General features: G+C 52.5%; 2 protein-coding genes across 2 annotated transcripts; both read left to right on the forward strand.

The window, feature by feature from the left end:
- The first annotated feature begins 313 nt into the window (after positions 1-313).
- Positions 314-3,192, forward strand: MPEG1 (macrophage expressed 1). Its single transcript, XM_030561915.1, has one exon. The coding sequence runs from the start codon at positions 425-427 to the stop codon at positions 2,585-2,587; it is 2,163 nt and encodes a 720-aa protein (XP_030417775.1). The 5' UTR covers positions 314-424; the 3' UTR covers positions 2,588-3,192.
- Positions 3,193-9,073: 5,881 nt separating this feature from the next.
- Positions 9,074-16,698, forward strand: LOC115651064 (regenerating islet-derived protein 4-like). Its single transcript, XM_030561916.1, has 6 exons — positions 9,074-9,288; positions 10,619-10,737; positions 12,225-12,371; positions 14,008-14,122; positions 15,064-15,136; positions 15,855-16,698. Exons 1-6 carry the CDS (start codon positions 9,240-9,242, stop codon positions 15,874-15,876), a joined length of 525 nt encoding a protein of 174 aa, XP_030417776.1. The 5' UTR covers positions 9,074-9,239; the 3' UTR covers positions 15,877-16,698.
- The last annotated feature ends 1,594 nt before the right edge of the window (positions 16,699-18,292 follow it).

Raw genomic sequence — 18,292 nt, forward strand, 5'->3', positions numbered from 1 at the left:
TTGGGGCGGCACAATCCAGACATCGCTTTTTTTTGTGCTCAGGCAGTCTGGGCAGCCTTTTTTTTATTTTATTTTTTGCTTGGGGTGGCAAAAATGGTAGAGCCGCCCTGATTGCTGTACAGCCCCTAGCACACTTTGGGCATTGTAACAATCAGGAAATAGTGATCTCCTGCCAACATGATGAGCAAGGCATAGGGCCTTGACATACCTGCTGGCTCTCCCTCTGTCAGCTGTCGGCAGCGTCCCGCCCGCCGTCTGATTCTGACAGGGATCCACTCTCACTTCTCTGTTTCTAAAAATAACTGGAGCATGGAAAGGAGGAACTCTCAGACAGCTGGGCTCAGAGCTATTAAGCCACGAGCACGTTTTGACAGCTCCCTCCTCTTCGCTTGGACGGCTGCATCTTCCGAGCACTGCCCCAGCCATGAGCAAGTTGCTGGGGGCTCTCCTCTCTTGGAGTCTGGTGGCCTGGGTGCAAGGAGCAGAGAGGCCTCCAGAGCTGCCAGCTACTGCTGGGTTTCAGGTGTGTAAGAAAGCCCTGAATCTCCCTGGGATGGAGGTACTACCAGGCGGGGGCTGGGACAATCTCAGGAACCTGGATATGGGGAGAGTGATCAGTCTGGGCTACTCGCTGTGCAAGACCACAGAGGATGGGTCCTACATCATCCCAGATGAGGTCTTCACCATTCCCCGCAAGCAGAGCAACCTGGAGATCAACTCGGAGATCATAGAATCTTGGATGGACTATCAGAGCGCCTTCGCCGCCTCGGTCAACACAGAGGTCTCCCTCTTCTCTTCTCTCAACGGCAAGTTCTCCAGTGACTTCCGCAAGATGAAGACACACCAGGTGAAGGACCAGGCCATGACCACCCGGGTCCAGGTCAGGAATCTGGTCTACACTGCCAAGTTTGACCCCGGGGCAGCCCTGGACAAGGGCTTCCGCCAGCAGCTGGTGGCCCTCGCTGGGCACCTGGAGAACAACCAGACCCGGATGGCAGACTACTTGGCAGAGGTGCTGGTGCTGAACTATGGTACCCATGTCATTACCTCGGTGGATGCTGGCGCCAGCCTGGTGCAAGAGGATCAGATCAAATCCACCTTTGTCCAGGACAACATGTCCACACGGAGTGCCATCACTGCTGCAGCTGGGGCCTCCTTCCACAGCATCATCAACTTCAGCGTCAGCGAGTCACTGAGAATGGAAAACTCCTTCACCAAGCAGTACCTATCCAACCGCATCAACTCCCGGGTGGAGAGCATTGGTGGTATGCCCTTCTACCCAGGGATCACCCTCAAGGCCTGGCAAGAGGGCATCACCAACCAGCTGGTGGCTATTGACCGCTCTGGCTTGCCCTTGCATTTCTTCATCACGCCCAGGAGCCTGCCGGAGCTACCCAGCCCCACAGTGAAGAAGCTCTCCCGGAGGGTAGAGTTGGCTGCCCGCCGCTACTACACCTTCAACATCTACCCTGGCTGCACCGACACCACCTCGCCAAACTTCAACTTCCATGCCAACGCCGACGATGGCTCCTGCAAAGCGGCTGAAACCAACTTTACCTTCGGGGGCGCCTACCAGGAGTGCGTCCCTCTGTGGGGCCCAGATGCATCAGTCCTCTGCCAGGGGCTAGAACACAGGAACCCACTCACCAGGGGGTTCTCCTGCCCTGTGGGCTACACCCCAGTGCGACTGAGCACCCAGCAGCGGGAAGAAGGCTACAGCCACCTGGAGTGCCACAGCTCCTGTAGGCTGTTGCTGTTCTGCAAGAGAGTGTGTCAGGATGTGTTCTGGCTGTCCAAGGTCCAGTTCAGTGCCTTCTGGTGTATGGCAAGAAGCCAGGTCCCTGAGAACTCGGGGTACCTCTTCGGGGGTCTCTTCAGCTCTCAGAGCGTCAATCCCTTGACCAATGCCCAGTCTTGCCCCTCCGGCTTCTTTCAGCTGAGGCTCTTTGACCAGCTCCAGCTGTGTGTCAGCACAGACTACGAGATGGGGCACAGGTACTCCGTGCCCTTCGGGGGGCTCTTCAGCTGCGAGACAGGGAACCCCTTGGCAGGGGCCCACCAGGGGACCGTGGATGACCCCTACTTGAAGCGCTGCCCGGCAGGATTCAGCCAGCACCTGGCTCTGATCAGTGACGGCTGCCAAGTGGAGTACTGCGTCCAGTCTGGGATCTTCACCGGAGGGGCCCTGCCCCCGGTGCGGCTCCCTCCCTACACCCGCCCACCCGCCACAACCCTGGTGGACACTGACACCGTCCTGGTGACCAATGCGAATGGAGAGCGCTCCTGGGTCAAAGACACCCAGACCCAGATGTGGCGGATTCAGGATCCCACTGAGACGCGCCGCGCTGCAGGGTTGGGTGGTGGAGGGGGCCTGTCAGGCCAGGCAACAGCCGGTGTCACAGTGGCGGTCACCACCGGCCTGGCTATCCTCATCGCCCTGGCTGTCTACGGCTCCCGGAGGTACAAGGCCAGGCGTTACTGCACAGTGGAGGAAGGGCAGAGCCTGGTGCCAGACAACTCCGCGTATGGCACCACTGCTGAGCTGGGGGAGCGATGCCAGCAAGACCCAGAGAGCCAGATGGGTTAACTCCTGCTGGCTACTACTGGGGAAAGCCCCTCTGCCCCCAGGCATAGCAGCAAGCTTCCCGCTGCACAGAGCTGTGAGCTCCCCCTCTCCCCCAGGCAGAACCGTGAGCTCCCCCCTCTCAGGCTGTAGCTGTGTCCCCACTGCATGATTAGCTTGAGCTGCAACCCATCCCCCACCGGCCAGCCCCCTGGAGCTAGAGATGTGTGTGCACAGGAGTTGGGTCAGGGGTAACCCTTGATCCCACCTCAGGGTGACACTGGAGTGGAGCCAGGTCCTGTCTGTGCTCTGAGCCACCAAGCGATTAGATGCAGAGACAGTGAGAGAGGACTCACTGTGGGAGAGGACCGGGAGGGGGGCACACAATGCAGGGATCACTCTAAATACCCCCTGTGACACTGCACCCCGTGTTCTCATAGAAATATTATGATATGATTATGGAATAATTATGATGCATTTTGTACAAGATAAGTCATGCGAGGTGTCATTGGAAAAGTGATGATTTGCTGAACATGATTATCCCCCCAGTTGGCACAGCTCAGCGGTTTGAGCATTGGCCTGCTAAACCCAGGATTGTGAGTTCAGTCCTTGAGGGAGCTGCTTAGGAATCTGGCACAAAAATCAGTACTTGGTCCTGCTAGTGAAGGCAGGAGGCTGGACTCAATGACCTTTCAAGGTCCCTTCCAGTTCTAGGAGATAGGATATCTCCAATTATTAAATCCTAGTTGTATGCATAAACCTTTTTTTATCTGAAGTTATGAATAGTGACTAGAAATCTGTATTTCAATCCTGCTTACACTGGGCGACACTCACAATTAGGGTACAACAATGAAGAAGCCAGACAGTGCTGATGGCCCATCAGCAAAGGCAATGGACCCTGGAAGAACTTAACCTTCCTGTGAATGTTCCACACAGCCTATAAGTAATGGCTGCTACGACTCAGCAAGCTATGCAAGGGCCATGTGACCAGGTCACATGTTTCTAGATTCCATCTTGGGATGCCAGTGTTTTTCCACAAACGGAGTTTGGGACAAAGGGGTCCCACCATATGCTAAAGCTATATTAGGCAGGGAGTGACATGATCATTTGGGGTTCTTCACTCCCCGCACACAAGAAGACTCCTGGAAATGCCAAAGGAACAAACAGTGAACTGGGGAAAGTGCTGGATTCAGGCTAAAGGAATTTCTAGCCTGCGTATGAAGGACCTGGGGATTCCAATCTCTAAAGCAAGTCCAGCTTGTGCCTTAAGAATCTGCAGCCTGCTTGTACCATCCCTGAGGGTGAGAAACTGCTAATACATATACAATCTAGCAAGTGTGTTAAGCTTAGTTTGCGGTTTTGTTTATTTGCTAGGGAATCTGCTTTGATCTCTTTGCTATCACTTATAATTGATTAAAATCTATCTTTTGTAGTTAATAAAATGTTTAATCTAAACCAGTGCATTTTGACTGAAGTGTTTGGGGAAGGATCTCAACTCAGTTAATAGAAATCTGGGCATTATTCTCTTCACATTGAGGGAGAGATGGACTGGGTATTAAACCCATATACTGGCCAGATTTGATCAGGGCAGGATGGTACATCTCTGTGGTCCCAGGCTGAGCAGCTGGCGGTGTTTTGGGCTGCAGTCTCTCTCTATTGTTGGTTCATGCAGGGGGCTGGTCAAAGCCTGCATGTAACTGCAGCTGGGTGTGTCTCTGCCTGTGTGAATGCTGGTGGAAGTGCAAGCAGTGTGAGAGGGAGCCCAGGCTGGACAGAGAGAGGGCTTAGTGGTACCCCAGTTCCAGGTCGCACCCTGGGGGACCTGTCACACCTCCTCACTGGCCAGCCCAAAGCTTCTCTGCCTCTTTCACCTCCAGCTCCCTCCTGCACAAAACCCCTTCTGCCAATTCTCCCAAGTGATCCAGGGGCCTTAATTTCCACCGGGCCCAACCTGAGGCCGTTTAAAGGGGCCTGACTCATATTGCCCTGACACCCAGCCCTTTTGGGGTATCACTTTGGGCCCACCAAGCCATGAGCCCCTTCCCAATGCCTAGGTGTAGAGGGAAAAGCATAACCAGCCAGGGGAGGAGCCAGGAGCAGCTCAAGCGGGGCAGAGTCGCAAAACTCAGAGGTATCTGAATAGGGGATGTCATGGATCTACGAGGGGGAGGCCATGCAGAGCCATCTCAGCCTATAGCCACGTAAACACCCACCCTCCTATGCAGCAATGACTGGAAGCCAACACCAAGGGGTGGGGAAATACGTGCACTCTGTATTTCAGAGCCCCCATCCCCTCCCAGGAACCCTCAGTCTGCAGCCTGCCTATCTGCCTAATCCTGGCACCCACTGCCCAGCCACACCGGCTTAACGCCCCTCGGCTCACCTATGCCTACAAAACCCCACCGTGGGCGCTGTGTAGTTTGGGGTTTCTTTAGGGTCATTCTTCAACAAGGGGAACCTCCCCCCTGCCCTGCACCAGCCTCTCGTCCCCCTTCCTATAGGCCCCAGACCTCCCTTAGCCCTCCTCTGCACAGAGATGGCTGCCACAGGGCGGGGTGTTTAAGATGGATTCCAGTATCGTGTGACATGGTCACATGTCCTGTGAGACCCCTAATCTTTATTCTTCCTGGCTTGGCTACACGTACACAGGAAGGCTTGCAGGTAAATAAACTATTTACAACCAATTGTCCTAATCAATGGGAACCATCAAGATTCTAAACCACTATTAATGGCTCACCCTTTGCATAATTACAATAGGACCTCAGCGTTGTACTTCATACTTCTAGCTTCAGATACAAGAACGATATATGCATACAAATAAGAGGAATACATCTGGAAGATTATAAGGTTTGTAATGATACCTTCAAAGAGATCTCTTGCACAAAACATATTCCAGTGACGACATATTCACATTCATAAGCATATTTTCATAAAGCATATGGAGTGTAACATCGCATACTCGCCCTCCCCTACTGCTCACAGCCCCCGCGCCCCTCCCCCCCTCACTGCATAGCACCAGGGCCCCTGTGTGGGCAGCAGGGTCCTGGCAGTGGGGCCGTCCCACACCACTATCTTCAGCATGGGCCTTTTGTTGGTTGGCAACTTTCGGCTACTAGCAACGTTTTGCTGTGAACTGAGAAGTTGCTAATAACCAGCATCCACTGGGTATGTGTCTGTATCTGTATCTATCTATATGATGTGTGTTTCTGTCTATATCTGTGATGGGTTGGATCACAGAAACCCCCCCTGGGAGCTGCCAACTGATGTGCCAAGACTACCTCTGCTCCCTTTTCCCTGCCAGCTCAGAACCATCAGCTACACAATTGACCCATGGAGAGAAGGCAGATACGCCTTGTAACTCAGCAAAGTATGCAGGGATTTGCTCATGTGACTCCAGACTCCATTTTGCTGTAATTTTCCACAGTAAGAACAAAGAAGTGTTCTTATACCTGGAAAAGCCTATAAAAGGCTGATGCCTCATCTCCATCTTGTCTTCAATCCTGCTTCTTACCTCTGGAGGGACTTTGCTACAAACTGAAGCTCTGAACAAAGGACTGAATGACCCATCCCAGCGGGGGATGTACTCCAGAGACTTGATTCGAACCTGCAGTTTACTCCATCACTGCTACCAGCCTGAACTAAGAACTTTGCCATTACTGTATGTATTTGATTCCATTTAACCAATTCTAGCTCTCATCTATATCCTTTTCCTTTTATGAATAAACCTTTAGATTTTAGATTCTAAAGGATTGGTAACAGCGTGATTTGTGGGTAAGATCTAATTTGTATATTGACCTGGATCTGGGGCTTGATTCTTTGGGATCGAGAGAACCTTTTTCTTTTATTGGGGTGTTGGTTTTCATAACCATTCATCCACAGGACGAGTGGCACTGGTGGTGATACTGGGAAACTGGAGTGTTTAAGGGAATTGCTTGTGTGACTTGTGGTTAGCCAGAGGGGTGAGACCGAAGTCCTCTTTGTCTGGCTGGTTTGGTTTGCCTTAGAAGTGGAAAAACCCCAGGCTTGGGCTGTAACTGCCCTGTTTAAGCGATTTGTCCTGAATTGGCACTCTCAGTTGGATCCCACCAGAACCGCATCGTCACACCTTTTGAGAGTCATTTATTTTGTTTTTCAACTTAATCCCAGAGAGAGAGAGAACACCGCTGAATTTTTCCAGCTACTGCAGCTACTTCCGTCAGCGACTTGTTGATCCAGTTCTGCCAGATGGTCTGGATCAGACTTCATTATCTGCTCAAACTCTGCAAACATGCCAGGTCTAAAAAACACCTTGGTGAACCTCAACTTCCGTCAGTGACTTGTTGATCCAGTTCTGCCAGACAATCTGGATCAGACTTCATTATCTGCTCAAACTCTGCAAACATGCCAGGCCTAAAAAACACCTTGGTGAACCTCAGTTTGTAATCATTTTCACTCAAGACCCCCCAGGCTTTTTAAATAGTGCCTTGCAGAAAAGTCTAGAGTCCAGTCATGCTAGTTGGGCAGGCGTGTACTTCTTAGACACAGAGTAGAGCTTGTGAAAGGAAACTTACGGTGGGACAACACCTTGCAGCAAATCCAAAACTGACACCATACTTGAAACACTGAAGCTGAGGGAAAAACTGTCCCTCGCTCTGGGCTCACGGCTGACCTGCTCTTTCTGCACAGCTGTTCAAGACTGCTGTCCCCACATCAGAAAGGATGGTGAGAAGGGTGGAGAAGAGCTACAAGAATGATTTGAGGTTTGGAAAACCTGCCTAAACAAACAACTGTCAAAGGGCAGGTGGGATGGGACGGGACTTGCCCAACTCCCCAGCAGGTCGGTAGCAGAGCCAGAAATGGATTCCAGACTTCAGCCTGCCCAAAGGCCTTTGACAAAGTCCCGCCAAAGAGATGCTACGGATGCTGTTGACAAATGCAAAGTACTGTAACGCATGCTGGAGGGGAAAAGTTAAACCACTCCTGCACCGTCCTGGGGTCTAAATGAACTGTATCAGTTCAGGAGAGGGACCTGGGCGTCAATACAGGCTGTGCAGTGAAAACCCTGCTCAGCACACAGCTGCAATCAAACAAGCAAAAAAGATGTTGGGATTTTATAACTGGAGATATACCAATCTCCTAGAACTGGAAGGGACCTTGAAAGGTCATTAAGTTCAGTCCCCTGCCTTCACTAGCAGGACCAATTTTTGCCCCAGATCCCTAAGCGGCCCCCTCAAGGATTAAGCTCACAACCCTGGATTTAGCAGGCCAATGCTCAAACCACTGAGCTATCCCTCCCCCTGTACAAAATGGGATAGAGAATACTACAAGGACTATGACCAGGTGCAGCAAAGAAGGGCTATGAGAAAAATCCAGAGGTTGGAAAAAAATCTCCTATGAAGAGAGTTTTAAAAGATGGGGGATTGTTACCTTAGAGAGGGAATGAGGAGGAGGGGACAGGATGGAAGCTTATAAAATACCAAGTGGCCTACAGAAGAGAGGTTGAGGGTGATGTTCTCCCTGTCTCCTAACACAAGGAAAAGGGAACAGTCAGTGAAACAGGGAGGTGGGAAATTCAAAACTCATAACAGGAAATACTTTTTTTTTTTTTTTTGCACAATTCAGGATTAACCTGTGGAACTCACTGCCACAGGATATCGTTGAGACCAAGAAGATAGCAAGATTGAAAAGGTGACTGGCCATTTCAACAGATAACAAGAATATTCATAATTATAATTAATAACAACAAAAATTATGGCAGAGAGATTATACCTCCTGCTTCGGGGCTTAAGGCGATCTCTAGCTACTAGAGACCAGGATGAGACCTAAGATTACCCCACATCTCCTCCTGAAAGGTTCTTACAGCTTCTTCCTCAGCATCTGACACTGGCCACTGTGGTTGACAGGAGACCGAGCCAGTCCAGCCTTTCCTGTGCTCCTGTATTCCTAATCCAGGTTTCCTGAATTTCAGTCTAGTGCCTTAGCCACTGAGCAACACTGCCTTTCTGAAAGAAGAAATTTAAAAAACCCCAATCTTATGTGGTGTAAGTATTAGGAATGTATTGAAATTAATAGAGTGGGTGAATGCATCAAACTCATATGACTCCTTGAGAACAGGGGTCATAGAAGGTCCTTTCATTGTTCTGATAATTTAGGAGCATCAGAAGCTGTTGGTGGCTTCCTGAGCTCCCACACCTCGATGGTTCCATAGGCAAATTCTGCCCCCTTCTTTTCTGCTTTCTCTCCTTTCCACCTGTGCAGCCACTCTGCCCTCTCCTAGTGGCAAAGAATGAAATTGCAGAATGTAGGGTGGCTATTGCTCAGGTCCCAGGGAGATTACCTTGTGCCTTCTGTCTCACATGCTGGCCAGTTCCCTGCCTGAAGACAACTAGTACATTTTGTACAAGCACAATAAAGTGAGCAGCTGCAGGGCTTACTCCACTGGCTTCCGCATGGAGAGAGGGTTAAACCGGGCTGCTGGAGCCAGAAGGGACCGGGCAGGAACAAAGAGGTAAGTCAGAGGAGCGGGATTTCCCCAGGATGAGTCACTGGTATAAAGGTGACTGATCCAGGAGTTTCTGCATCCACCTGTCCCTGATCATTGTGCTGTGAGCAAAACCAAAAAGCCCAACCTGAGGGGAGTCTCCACTAGCCAGTGGGGCTGTTGGGTTTTGACTGCTGACCCCCATCCTCACCAGAGATGGATCCCAGGACATCCCTCTACCTTGTGCTCATCTTCATTGCCTGGGGTGAGTTGGGTTGTGCTTCCTTGCTGCTAACTCTCCCGCACCCCGTTCCATAGGTGCCACCGCTCGACACAGAGGGCCTTGTGGAATCAGCAGGGAATCCCAGTCCTGGACGAGAGGGGTCTTCACTGCAGGCCCCCTCTGCTGCATCAGCACTCATTGCTCCCCATTGTCGGGTTTGGCAAAGAGCCCAAGGACTGAGGCCCACGGAGTCTGAACCCTCCGCTCACCCAGTCTTGAGAGAAGGTGCTTTCTCCCAGGATAGCCCCCCGCCCCCATGCTTGGGAGGAAGTCCCTGTACACATCCACAAAACCAACTCCATGTCCTCCTTCAAACTTTTCCTCTGCCGCGATGGCTACACACACTAGACACCAGCCAGCCCACTGGCACACTGAGACACCTCCCCAACCTGCTGACAATAGGTTTGAATGTTTTCCTTGTACTCCCCCATCCAGCTGCATCCAGCTCTTGCCCTGAGCACCAATTTTCAACTTTTAATTTCCTTTCACCCTCATCTCTTCTCCGTCCCCCTCTTCCTTGGATCGTAATGGATTCTCCGTCACTGGCCATTTCAAAATCAAGACTGGATTTTTCCAAAAGATCGGCTGTAGAGATTATTTGGGGGCAATTCTCTGGCCTGTGTTATCTGTGGTAACGCTAGATATCAGGATGGTCCCTTCTGGCCTTGGCAGCTATGACTCTTGTCTGTCACCACCATTTATGTGTCTCCCATGTCGCTTTTAAGCAAGGGACCCCTTCTTTTTTGTTTGTTGTAAAGCACCAGTTAAAATGCTGCTGCTGTATTAATAATTATCATGTATGAAAAACTACTATTGGTAAATGAAGCAGTCAGTGAAAATTATTAACAATTCTAGCACCCCCTAGAATCATTCTTCTCCCTGCATGAGGGTATTGATACTGCTATGCTTGTGCTGTTATGCACAATTTTACAGGGTCTTAGCATGTGAGCCAGTGGCAGACATACTATTTTGTAATGCAATATCTTGGGGGGAAGGGGGGAACTGTTCCAAAGGGCAGGAGGGTTTGTTGTTCCCTGGAAAATTGGCATTGGTGCATAGCCTGAGATCCCTGACAGAGGGACTTGGATGTGTGCTGTTTGTGACCATCTCTGTTCCAGGATTGGTATATAAAATGTAATCATAGATAAACAAGGTGCACTAAGAAACTATTCGACTCTGTGTCACTGATTTCTCCTGCAATGAGAAACTGGTATAATACTTACCTGCCTTTGGGATCGATGAGTGAAACGTGCTGCACTGTTTTATTCTCTCTCATGCGCATTTCATACCTGGTTCCTTCTCTTGATATTAGGTGCCTGCTCCCAGGAGAACTGTCTCTGCGCCCGCGGCTTTTGTGACACAGGCTGGGTGCAGTATCAAGACTCCTGCTATAAGGCTGTGATGGAACCGACAAAGTGGCCCGAAGCTGAGGCAAGTCTGATAGCAGGGCCTAGTGGAAAGAGCCTCGGCCGGAGACATAGGCGATTCTATTCCCAGCACTGATTTTCTGGGTGACCTAGGGCAAGTCACTTCCCTTTCTGTGACTCATTTTTCCCATCTGTAAAATGGGGATAAAGATACTCAGTTCCTTTGTAAAGTGCTTGGAGATCTTGTAACAGCACTTGGCCTCTGCTCCCATCTTCCTCCGAGTGCACAGAGCACTTGGAGACGCCCTGCTTGGGAACACCATGTGTAGTTTGATTTACAGTGTTCGCCCCTCACCTTTTCAGCATAGTGCAGCACCTCATCTGTAATAGCACATAATCCTCAGCCCCGTAGAGCAAGGACTGGAGCGCTCTCCCCCAGAGATCTCTCCTGGGACTAATGCTGAGGGTACATCTACACTGTGGTTAAAACCCCACTGCACTGTGTCTCTGAATCCAGGTCAGCTGCCTCGGGCTCGCAAGACAACAAATAGCTTTGTAGCTGTCAGGTCTTGGGCTGGAGTCCGGGCTCTGAAACCTGAATGTTAACACTGCAATTTATAGCCCCGTAGCCCAAGCCCCAGGAGTCCAAGTCAGCTGAGCTGGGCCAGCCCCGGCCATGCTGCAGGTCTTTGATTGCAGCGCAGACACGCTCCCCTGGCGCTACCTTCCTGGGCCTCATTAACCCTGTAGCTGTCTGCAGCCACCTCTGACATGTCACGTAGGCACAGCTTTGCCCCTCCGCTTTACTCTGGGGCTCTTTAATGGGTGCCCCAGCGGGCAGAGTGCTGGTCCAGCTGCTGTCGCCCAGCGCGCCGGCCCAGATCAGCCGATGAGAAGCACTTGAGAACAGCTAGGGAGTATTAACAGCTGGGCATATTTGCTGAGCAGGGAGAGAGACAGGGGACAGGAAATGCTCCTGAGGGCACATGCTGGGAGGGCCACAGGCGTCTGAACCATGGCCCCACCCCCACACTGCCCCTTCCCCATAGGCCCTGCCCCTGTGCTGCCCCTTCTCCTGGGCCACGCCCACATGCCACATCTTCCCTCGAAACCCAGCTCCCACATTGCTTCTTCCCCCCACTTTTAAAAGTGGGGGGCCCATGCCCCCCCTCCCATTCTGGCACGTGCTATAATGGCACAACTGCCGCTGTGCTGCTGTAGTGTAGCCACTTACTACAGCCACAGGAGGGGGGCTTTTGTCCCTGTAGCAAATGGCCTAGTCCCCTCCCTGTGGGGGAAACCAAGGTCTGAGAAGCTAAGAGACTTGCCCAAGGCCATCTAGTGAGTCTATGGCAGAACTGGGAATTCAGCCCATCTCTCTTGAGGGCTAGCCCACTGTCTCAACGACCAGACCACCCCCCTTCTCTAGGGCCCTGACCCACTGATGTAAATGGGCATTTTTCCATTGATTTCTAAGCGTTTTGGGTCAGCCTTGTGTGATTTGTGTGTGGTTTCAGCCTTGTATGATTTGTCCTTGCGGTGCCTTTTCAGGTGGCGTGTCAAAGCCATGGCAGGAATTCTCATCTGGCCTCCATTCACAGCGCAGAGGAAAATGACTTCATCTTTCACCTGATGGGCAAGCCGCTGGATTACACTAAAGGACGGGCCTACTGGATCGGCGCACACGACACTTTCAAGGTAGCTCCTGCCTCGCCCATCTGGCACAACCCACAATCAGAGCAACTGCAACTTCAAAGCAGTCACCGGGGCTGGAGGGTCAGACTGGAATTTCCACTTATACCAGGGGGACATCCTGGGGTTGAGGGCAGAATTTGGCTCCATGCGTCTTACATTGTGGGCTTATTATTTCAATCTGAAGTAGAGCGAAGAGTGTTTGCCTGGAATAGGCCCCAGGAGTCCTCAGTTCTATTCCTGCCTCTGCTGCTGGGGTGGATTTAGGCAAGTCACAGCCTCTCCTTGTGCCTCAGTTTCCCCATCTGTAAAATTAGGGTAACGCTACTGACCTGCTTTGTAAAGTGTTTTGAGCTCTACTAATGCAACGTGCTAGAGAAGAGGTAGGTGTTACTGTTCCTGAGCTGCAAAGCATGCTGGGATACAGGGTGTAGAAAAGGCACAGTGGAAACTACAGCTGTTTTGTCACCTCTGCACTCCAGCTGATGTTCACTCTCTAAGAACCAGGCCCTGCCGCCTGGGCTTGCGGGAGAGCTGTGGCTGGGCGTGGCTGCTGCATGTGGGGAAGATGCAGGGCCGGTGCAAGGATGTTTCGTGCCCTAGGCAAAACTTCCATCTTGCAGCCCCCCTGTGCCTCTGCCCTGAGGCGCCCCCCCACGGCAGCTCCCCCCCCTCTGCCCTGAGGTGCCCTCCTTGCAGCAGATCCCCACTCCCCACCCTCCGACCTGAGGCACCCCCCCGCCCCAGCTCACCCCCCCCACTCCAGCTCACCCCTGCTCCGCACACGAGCACCCCAAGCATGCAGTCGCTGCTTCACTTCTCCCGCTTCCCAGGATTGCGGTGCCTAAGCTGATTGGCATTGCAAGCCTGGGAGGCGGGAGAAGTGAAGCAGCCACGGCGTGCTCGGGGAGGAGGCAGAGCAGGGGTCAGCTGGGGCAGGGAGTTCCCCTGAGTGCCGCCCCCCCCAGCTTGCTGCAGGGAGCCCTCCCTGTGCTCCCCTGCCCCAGCTCCCTCCTCCTAAATGCCAGTGGCAACCGGAGCAGCCAAAGATCCAGCCGCGGCGGTCACTGCCGAAGAAAATGGTGCCCCTCCCCCCCAAATCCCAGTGCCCTAGGCAACAGCCTAGGTCGCCTAAATGGTTGCACCAACCCTGGGAAGATGTGTTAGGATCTGGTGGAGGCTGGTGCGATCCCAAAGTGGGGATGACACTGACACGCGAAGGTGAACGCGGTGCCAGTTTAGGATTATAGCAGAGCTGATTCCAAGCCAGGGCGGCGCTGCTCACTCTGACAGACGGAAGGATGGCCCAGCGGTTAGGGCAGTGCAAGGGGACTTGGGAGTCCTGGGTTCAGTTCCTGGGTCTGCCACTGTCTGCTTGTGTGACCTTGATGCAGTCACTTAATCTACCCTGTGCTGAGTTCCCCTATCTGTAACATGGGGCGGACCCTTCCCCACTCCCCGGGGTGGTGTGAGGCTGACTCTGTCAGTGCTGGATAGAGCTGCAGTGAGGAAGAGGCCTCCACAGCTGGGATATTAGGTGCTAGAGACAATGCTGATCCCTTACTGGCTATTGCTCCATCTCCTCTCCCTGCAGCGCTCCTGGCCCCCGGTTCGGTCACTAACACTGTCACCCTTTCTCTAGGAGGGGTCATTCATGTGGACGGATGGTTCCAAATACAATTTCCGGACATTTCCTGCAGACCAGCCTGATGGCCTCCCGGGAGAAAACTACCTGGGCTCTTGGACCCTGCAAAACGGTGGGAGCTTTGCCCTGTGGGGGTGCATGCTTGGTGGCTCCGTTTGGTCAGGGCTGGTTCATTATCTCCACCCCCTGACTCTCGCCAGAAGAACATCGCCCAGATTCAGTTCCTGCTGGTTGGCTGCACCATCTGATCAAATCATTAAGCTGTCTGATTTGGTCCCCTGCCCCATAAGCGCCGACTCTGGGGGAAAATTATTGGGTGCTCTGCACTCACTGACAGCCAAGCTTCTCTCAACCCCCCACCCCATCTCCTCCTACCCTGAGCGCGCTGTGTCCCCACTCCTCCACCTACCTCCCAGTGCTTCCTGCCCGGCCGCTGCCAAACAGCTGTTTGGCAGTGTTAGCACGCTCCAGGAGGGAGTGCGGGGAGTGGGAGGAGCAGGAACGTGGGGCATTCAGGGGAGGAGGCAGGGAAGAGGTGGGGCCGGGGCGGGGAAGGGATTGGAATGGGGGTGGGGCAGGGGTGGGAAGAAGCAGGGAAGGGCTGGGGCCTCATGGAAGGGGTGGAGTTGGGGGCAGGGCTGGGGACAAATGGGGGTCAAGCACTCATGGGAAAGAGGGGAAGTCAGCGCCTATGCCCTGCCCCTGCCCTAGCAGCTCAGTCCACTGACCTACCTACCTCCAGAGCTACGTGGGTGCAAAGAGCTTTACACCCAATTTGCACAGGAGAAATTGATGACTCAAGATGCAAGGTGGCAATGGACCAGGGCAATATTGTTCTCCGCCTTTCTTTTCATGCCTCATCTCAGTTCCCACTAGTGTTTTCCAGTATCTATCTATCTAATCACTCCAGCCATGACCGAACAGATGCCCACACAGGTACAGTGGTTACATTGGCTCTCACATGCAGATGACTTTCCTAGTCATGGAAGTGCCCGTTCCTGCCAGTGCACGGTTTGTTCTTGGGCTGATTCCTTCTGACTCTGTCTCTTTCAGGCTTCGTCACCTGGAACGATTATGGCGCCAGCTGGTCCTTCCCGTTTGTTTGCAAATACACCCTGCAGAATAGGTACCATCCAGCTTCGCTCCCACCAGGGCGGGCTATTCTCCGGACAGGTGAACTCTAGCAGAGGCTGAAGGTGTCCCGGTGACTGTTTGGACACCCCCGGGGCCCTGTTGTTGTTTATATTGCAGTTGTGCTCAGACTGGGCCAGCCACTGTACAAACACGTAGGAAGACACAATCTCTGTCCCAGTGAGCTCCACACACAGCGATGGCAGCATCCTGCCTGCACACCACCTGCTCAGGAAGAGACGTCTCTGGGGAGCTTAGTCTCCAGGGCTCCTCTGGCCTATGGGTGGGTGACTCCTGTGAGATGGGTACTTTGCTCCCAGGCTGAGATCCACCAGCTCAGGCAGGAGCCACTAAACGGCCTTCAGACAGGAGCATCTTTAGTTACAGCTGACCTGAAACTGGCCATACTGGCACTAGAGCCTTAGATGGGAAAGGCCCCGTATCCCCTTCCCTGACCCCTAAACCTGCCAGGACCACTTCCCTGGGGCCACGTTGGAGCTAGTACCCCCTACAGGGCAAAGGCCCCATGTCCCATTCCCCCCTGTCTGGGGCCAGATCAGAACTGGCACCCCTAGAGGGGAAAAGCCCTATATCCCTTTCCCTGCCCCACTGGCATCAGGTCAGAGCCAGCACCCCGTAGAGGGAAAGGGTCCCATCCACATCTGAGCATCACAACCAAAGCTGTTTCTCTTCCTCTTTGCCTCTGCCCACAGCTGCAGGGACCCCTGCGTGTAACAGGACGTGGTGAAAGACGCGACCTGTTTCCTGCAGCAGAGGCTGTGTCACCTTCCTGTGCTGTAACTTCACAACTGGAACCATTTACTGCTGTGTCCTTATCCCGTCTTATGTGTTCTGGGTAGAACTGGGCAACTAACAGGTTTTGGGGTTTGCTGGGAATTCTGAATAATTTGGGGGGCAGGGGATTCATTTTAGGACAAACTGAAATTTTATTTTAAAAAATATTCTGCAAATGGAGAAGTGGTGGTGATGGGAAAATTATTTTGAGTCCAATGAACATTTTGTTTTGATTGTTACCATTTTAAACCTCTGTTTGTTTTTAATCAAACTAAAGGCCATTTTCTAAAGGGAAAGTAGTTTCAGACCAAAGACGCCAAATGTTTCGATTTGTTCTGGGTTGGTTTTGGTTTTTAGTTTTGACCGATACATTTTAGTGAAGCCAAAACAATCACCAAATGGTTCAGTTTCACCAAACTTGCCTTTGTCACCGGAAAAGGGGCTGGTCTGAGAAGTGTCACCCGACTGTATTCCCCCTCAGTCCCCGCTGGTGGCCTCCTGCTGGGAGCCACTTTCCAATGGGACCCTGCAGCAGGCCGAAGGCTGGGGGAACAAAGGTCGCAGTCTCTTTGGACGCCAGAGCCACCCAGCTGTACACTGCACGCTCACTGCCATGGCATCACTCAGCTATTCTGATCATGCAAATCTGCTTAGAGAACTCCCTGCTCTGATCCCTGCTTGTCTTTCTCCCTCCTGCTTTATACATGTACCTGGGCATTCCTACCAATGTTCTGGGCCAAAACAAAATAATCAGTAAAAAAGCTACACAGCAAAAGAACGAATGTAGTAGTCATTGTACAACGCCTGGCACAGTGGGGCGTGGTCCATGACTGGGGCGCTCCAGTGCTACTATATCAGTAATACACCTAATAAATAATAATATCCATGACAATGTGGAGTCTATAAGGCTCAGTTCTGCTCCTGAATGACTGACGTTTTGAACCCCCAAAATGAGCTGGGGCGGTAAGGGCAGCAACATGTGGGGAAAGGTGTATAAAACCACTGCAGCTTTGCCAGGTGGAACATTCGCTTGCAGTGTCGCCTTGGGGATGAGTCAAGGTTCCAAATTTCCTCTTGACTCTCTGAGATTTCAAGGGACAGGGCGATTTCTACGCTCTCCTCCAGCTGAATTCCCCATCGCAAGTCACCAGCACGACCCTACAGGGCTCTGCTGAATCCCTGAGGTGGAATTGCTCTGGCAGGCGTTGGGCTGTGTCTGCTCTTGACCATAACCACAAAGGGCTGAACCCCAGAGCCCTTATCCAGCCGGTGATATTGGGGCGTTTCCCTGGCTAAGGGCTATGTGAAATCTGCAGGCCCAATGCTACAGCTTCAAGTTACAAGGTGCCCCATATGGAGACTCTGCTCCTGCAGGGAGGCAGCGTTTGCTCCACGGCAGAAAAATGGGGTTCATCCCCCTCAGCCTGCCTGGATCCCCAGGTCCCACGTGGATCAGGCCATTGGAAGACTGTAGCTGACTTGATGCAGTGTATAAGTTCTGCCAAGGGGGGGATAGTCCAGGTACCGATGGGCTCTCTGTCCTGGTGGAGAAAGGCAGCACATGACACACTCGAGTTAGCAACAAGACACAGATGTTTGCCAGGTTGGGGGAGAAACCCTGGCACAGCCTGCCAAAGGAAGGGGGCCTTCAAACCCAGCTGGGAGGCCTTGGGGAAGACACTTCATCCAGTCAGTCGTTACTGGGTGCAGGGCAGGAGGAAATGGGTGAACTTTAAGGGCCTGAAATATACAGGAGTTCAGACTTGATGATCCCTTCAGGCCTTAAACTCCATGAGTCTCTGCAAAGAGGCATTGCACATTCATAGAATATCAGGATTGGAAGGGACCTCAGGAGATCATCTAGTCCAACCCCCTGCTCAGAGCAGGATCAATCCTCAGACAGATTTGTGCCTCAGATCCCTAAGTGGCCCCCTCAAGGATTGAACTCACAACTCTGGGTTTAGCAGGCTAGTGCTCAAACCATTGAGCTATCCCTCCCCCCTACTCAGGCTTGACCCAGCAAATCTGTGTGGGATCTTGGGCTCCTACAGCTCTGCTCCAGGCCCCTGGCAGACAACAGAGGGACACCTCAACTAGCATCTGCACCTGAGATGCCCTGCTACAGGGTTGGGGCACCTCAGGAAAGTCAATGCAGTCTCTGGAGCAGTGTCCAGGGAGCCGGTGAGGGGTGATTAGTGCCCCCTGTGCCAAGGCGTGACTCATCACTGTGGCACCTCTTGCTGGCAGGTCGGTGCACCCTCTCCCAACGGTGCTTTGCCCACCATCACATCTGCTCTCAGGTCCATGTCACGCCAAGGACCGGGGTATCATCAGAGTCACTAACTGTGCTCCCCTG

Source organism: Gopherus evgoodei, chromosome 4, assembly GCF_007399415.2.
Source record: "Gopherus evgoodei ecotype Sinaloan lineage chromosome 4, rGopEvg1_v1.p, whole genome shotgun sequence".
NCBI lineage: Eukaryota > Metazoa > Chordata > Testudines > Testudinidae > Gopherus > Gopherus evgoodei.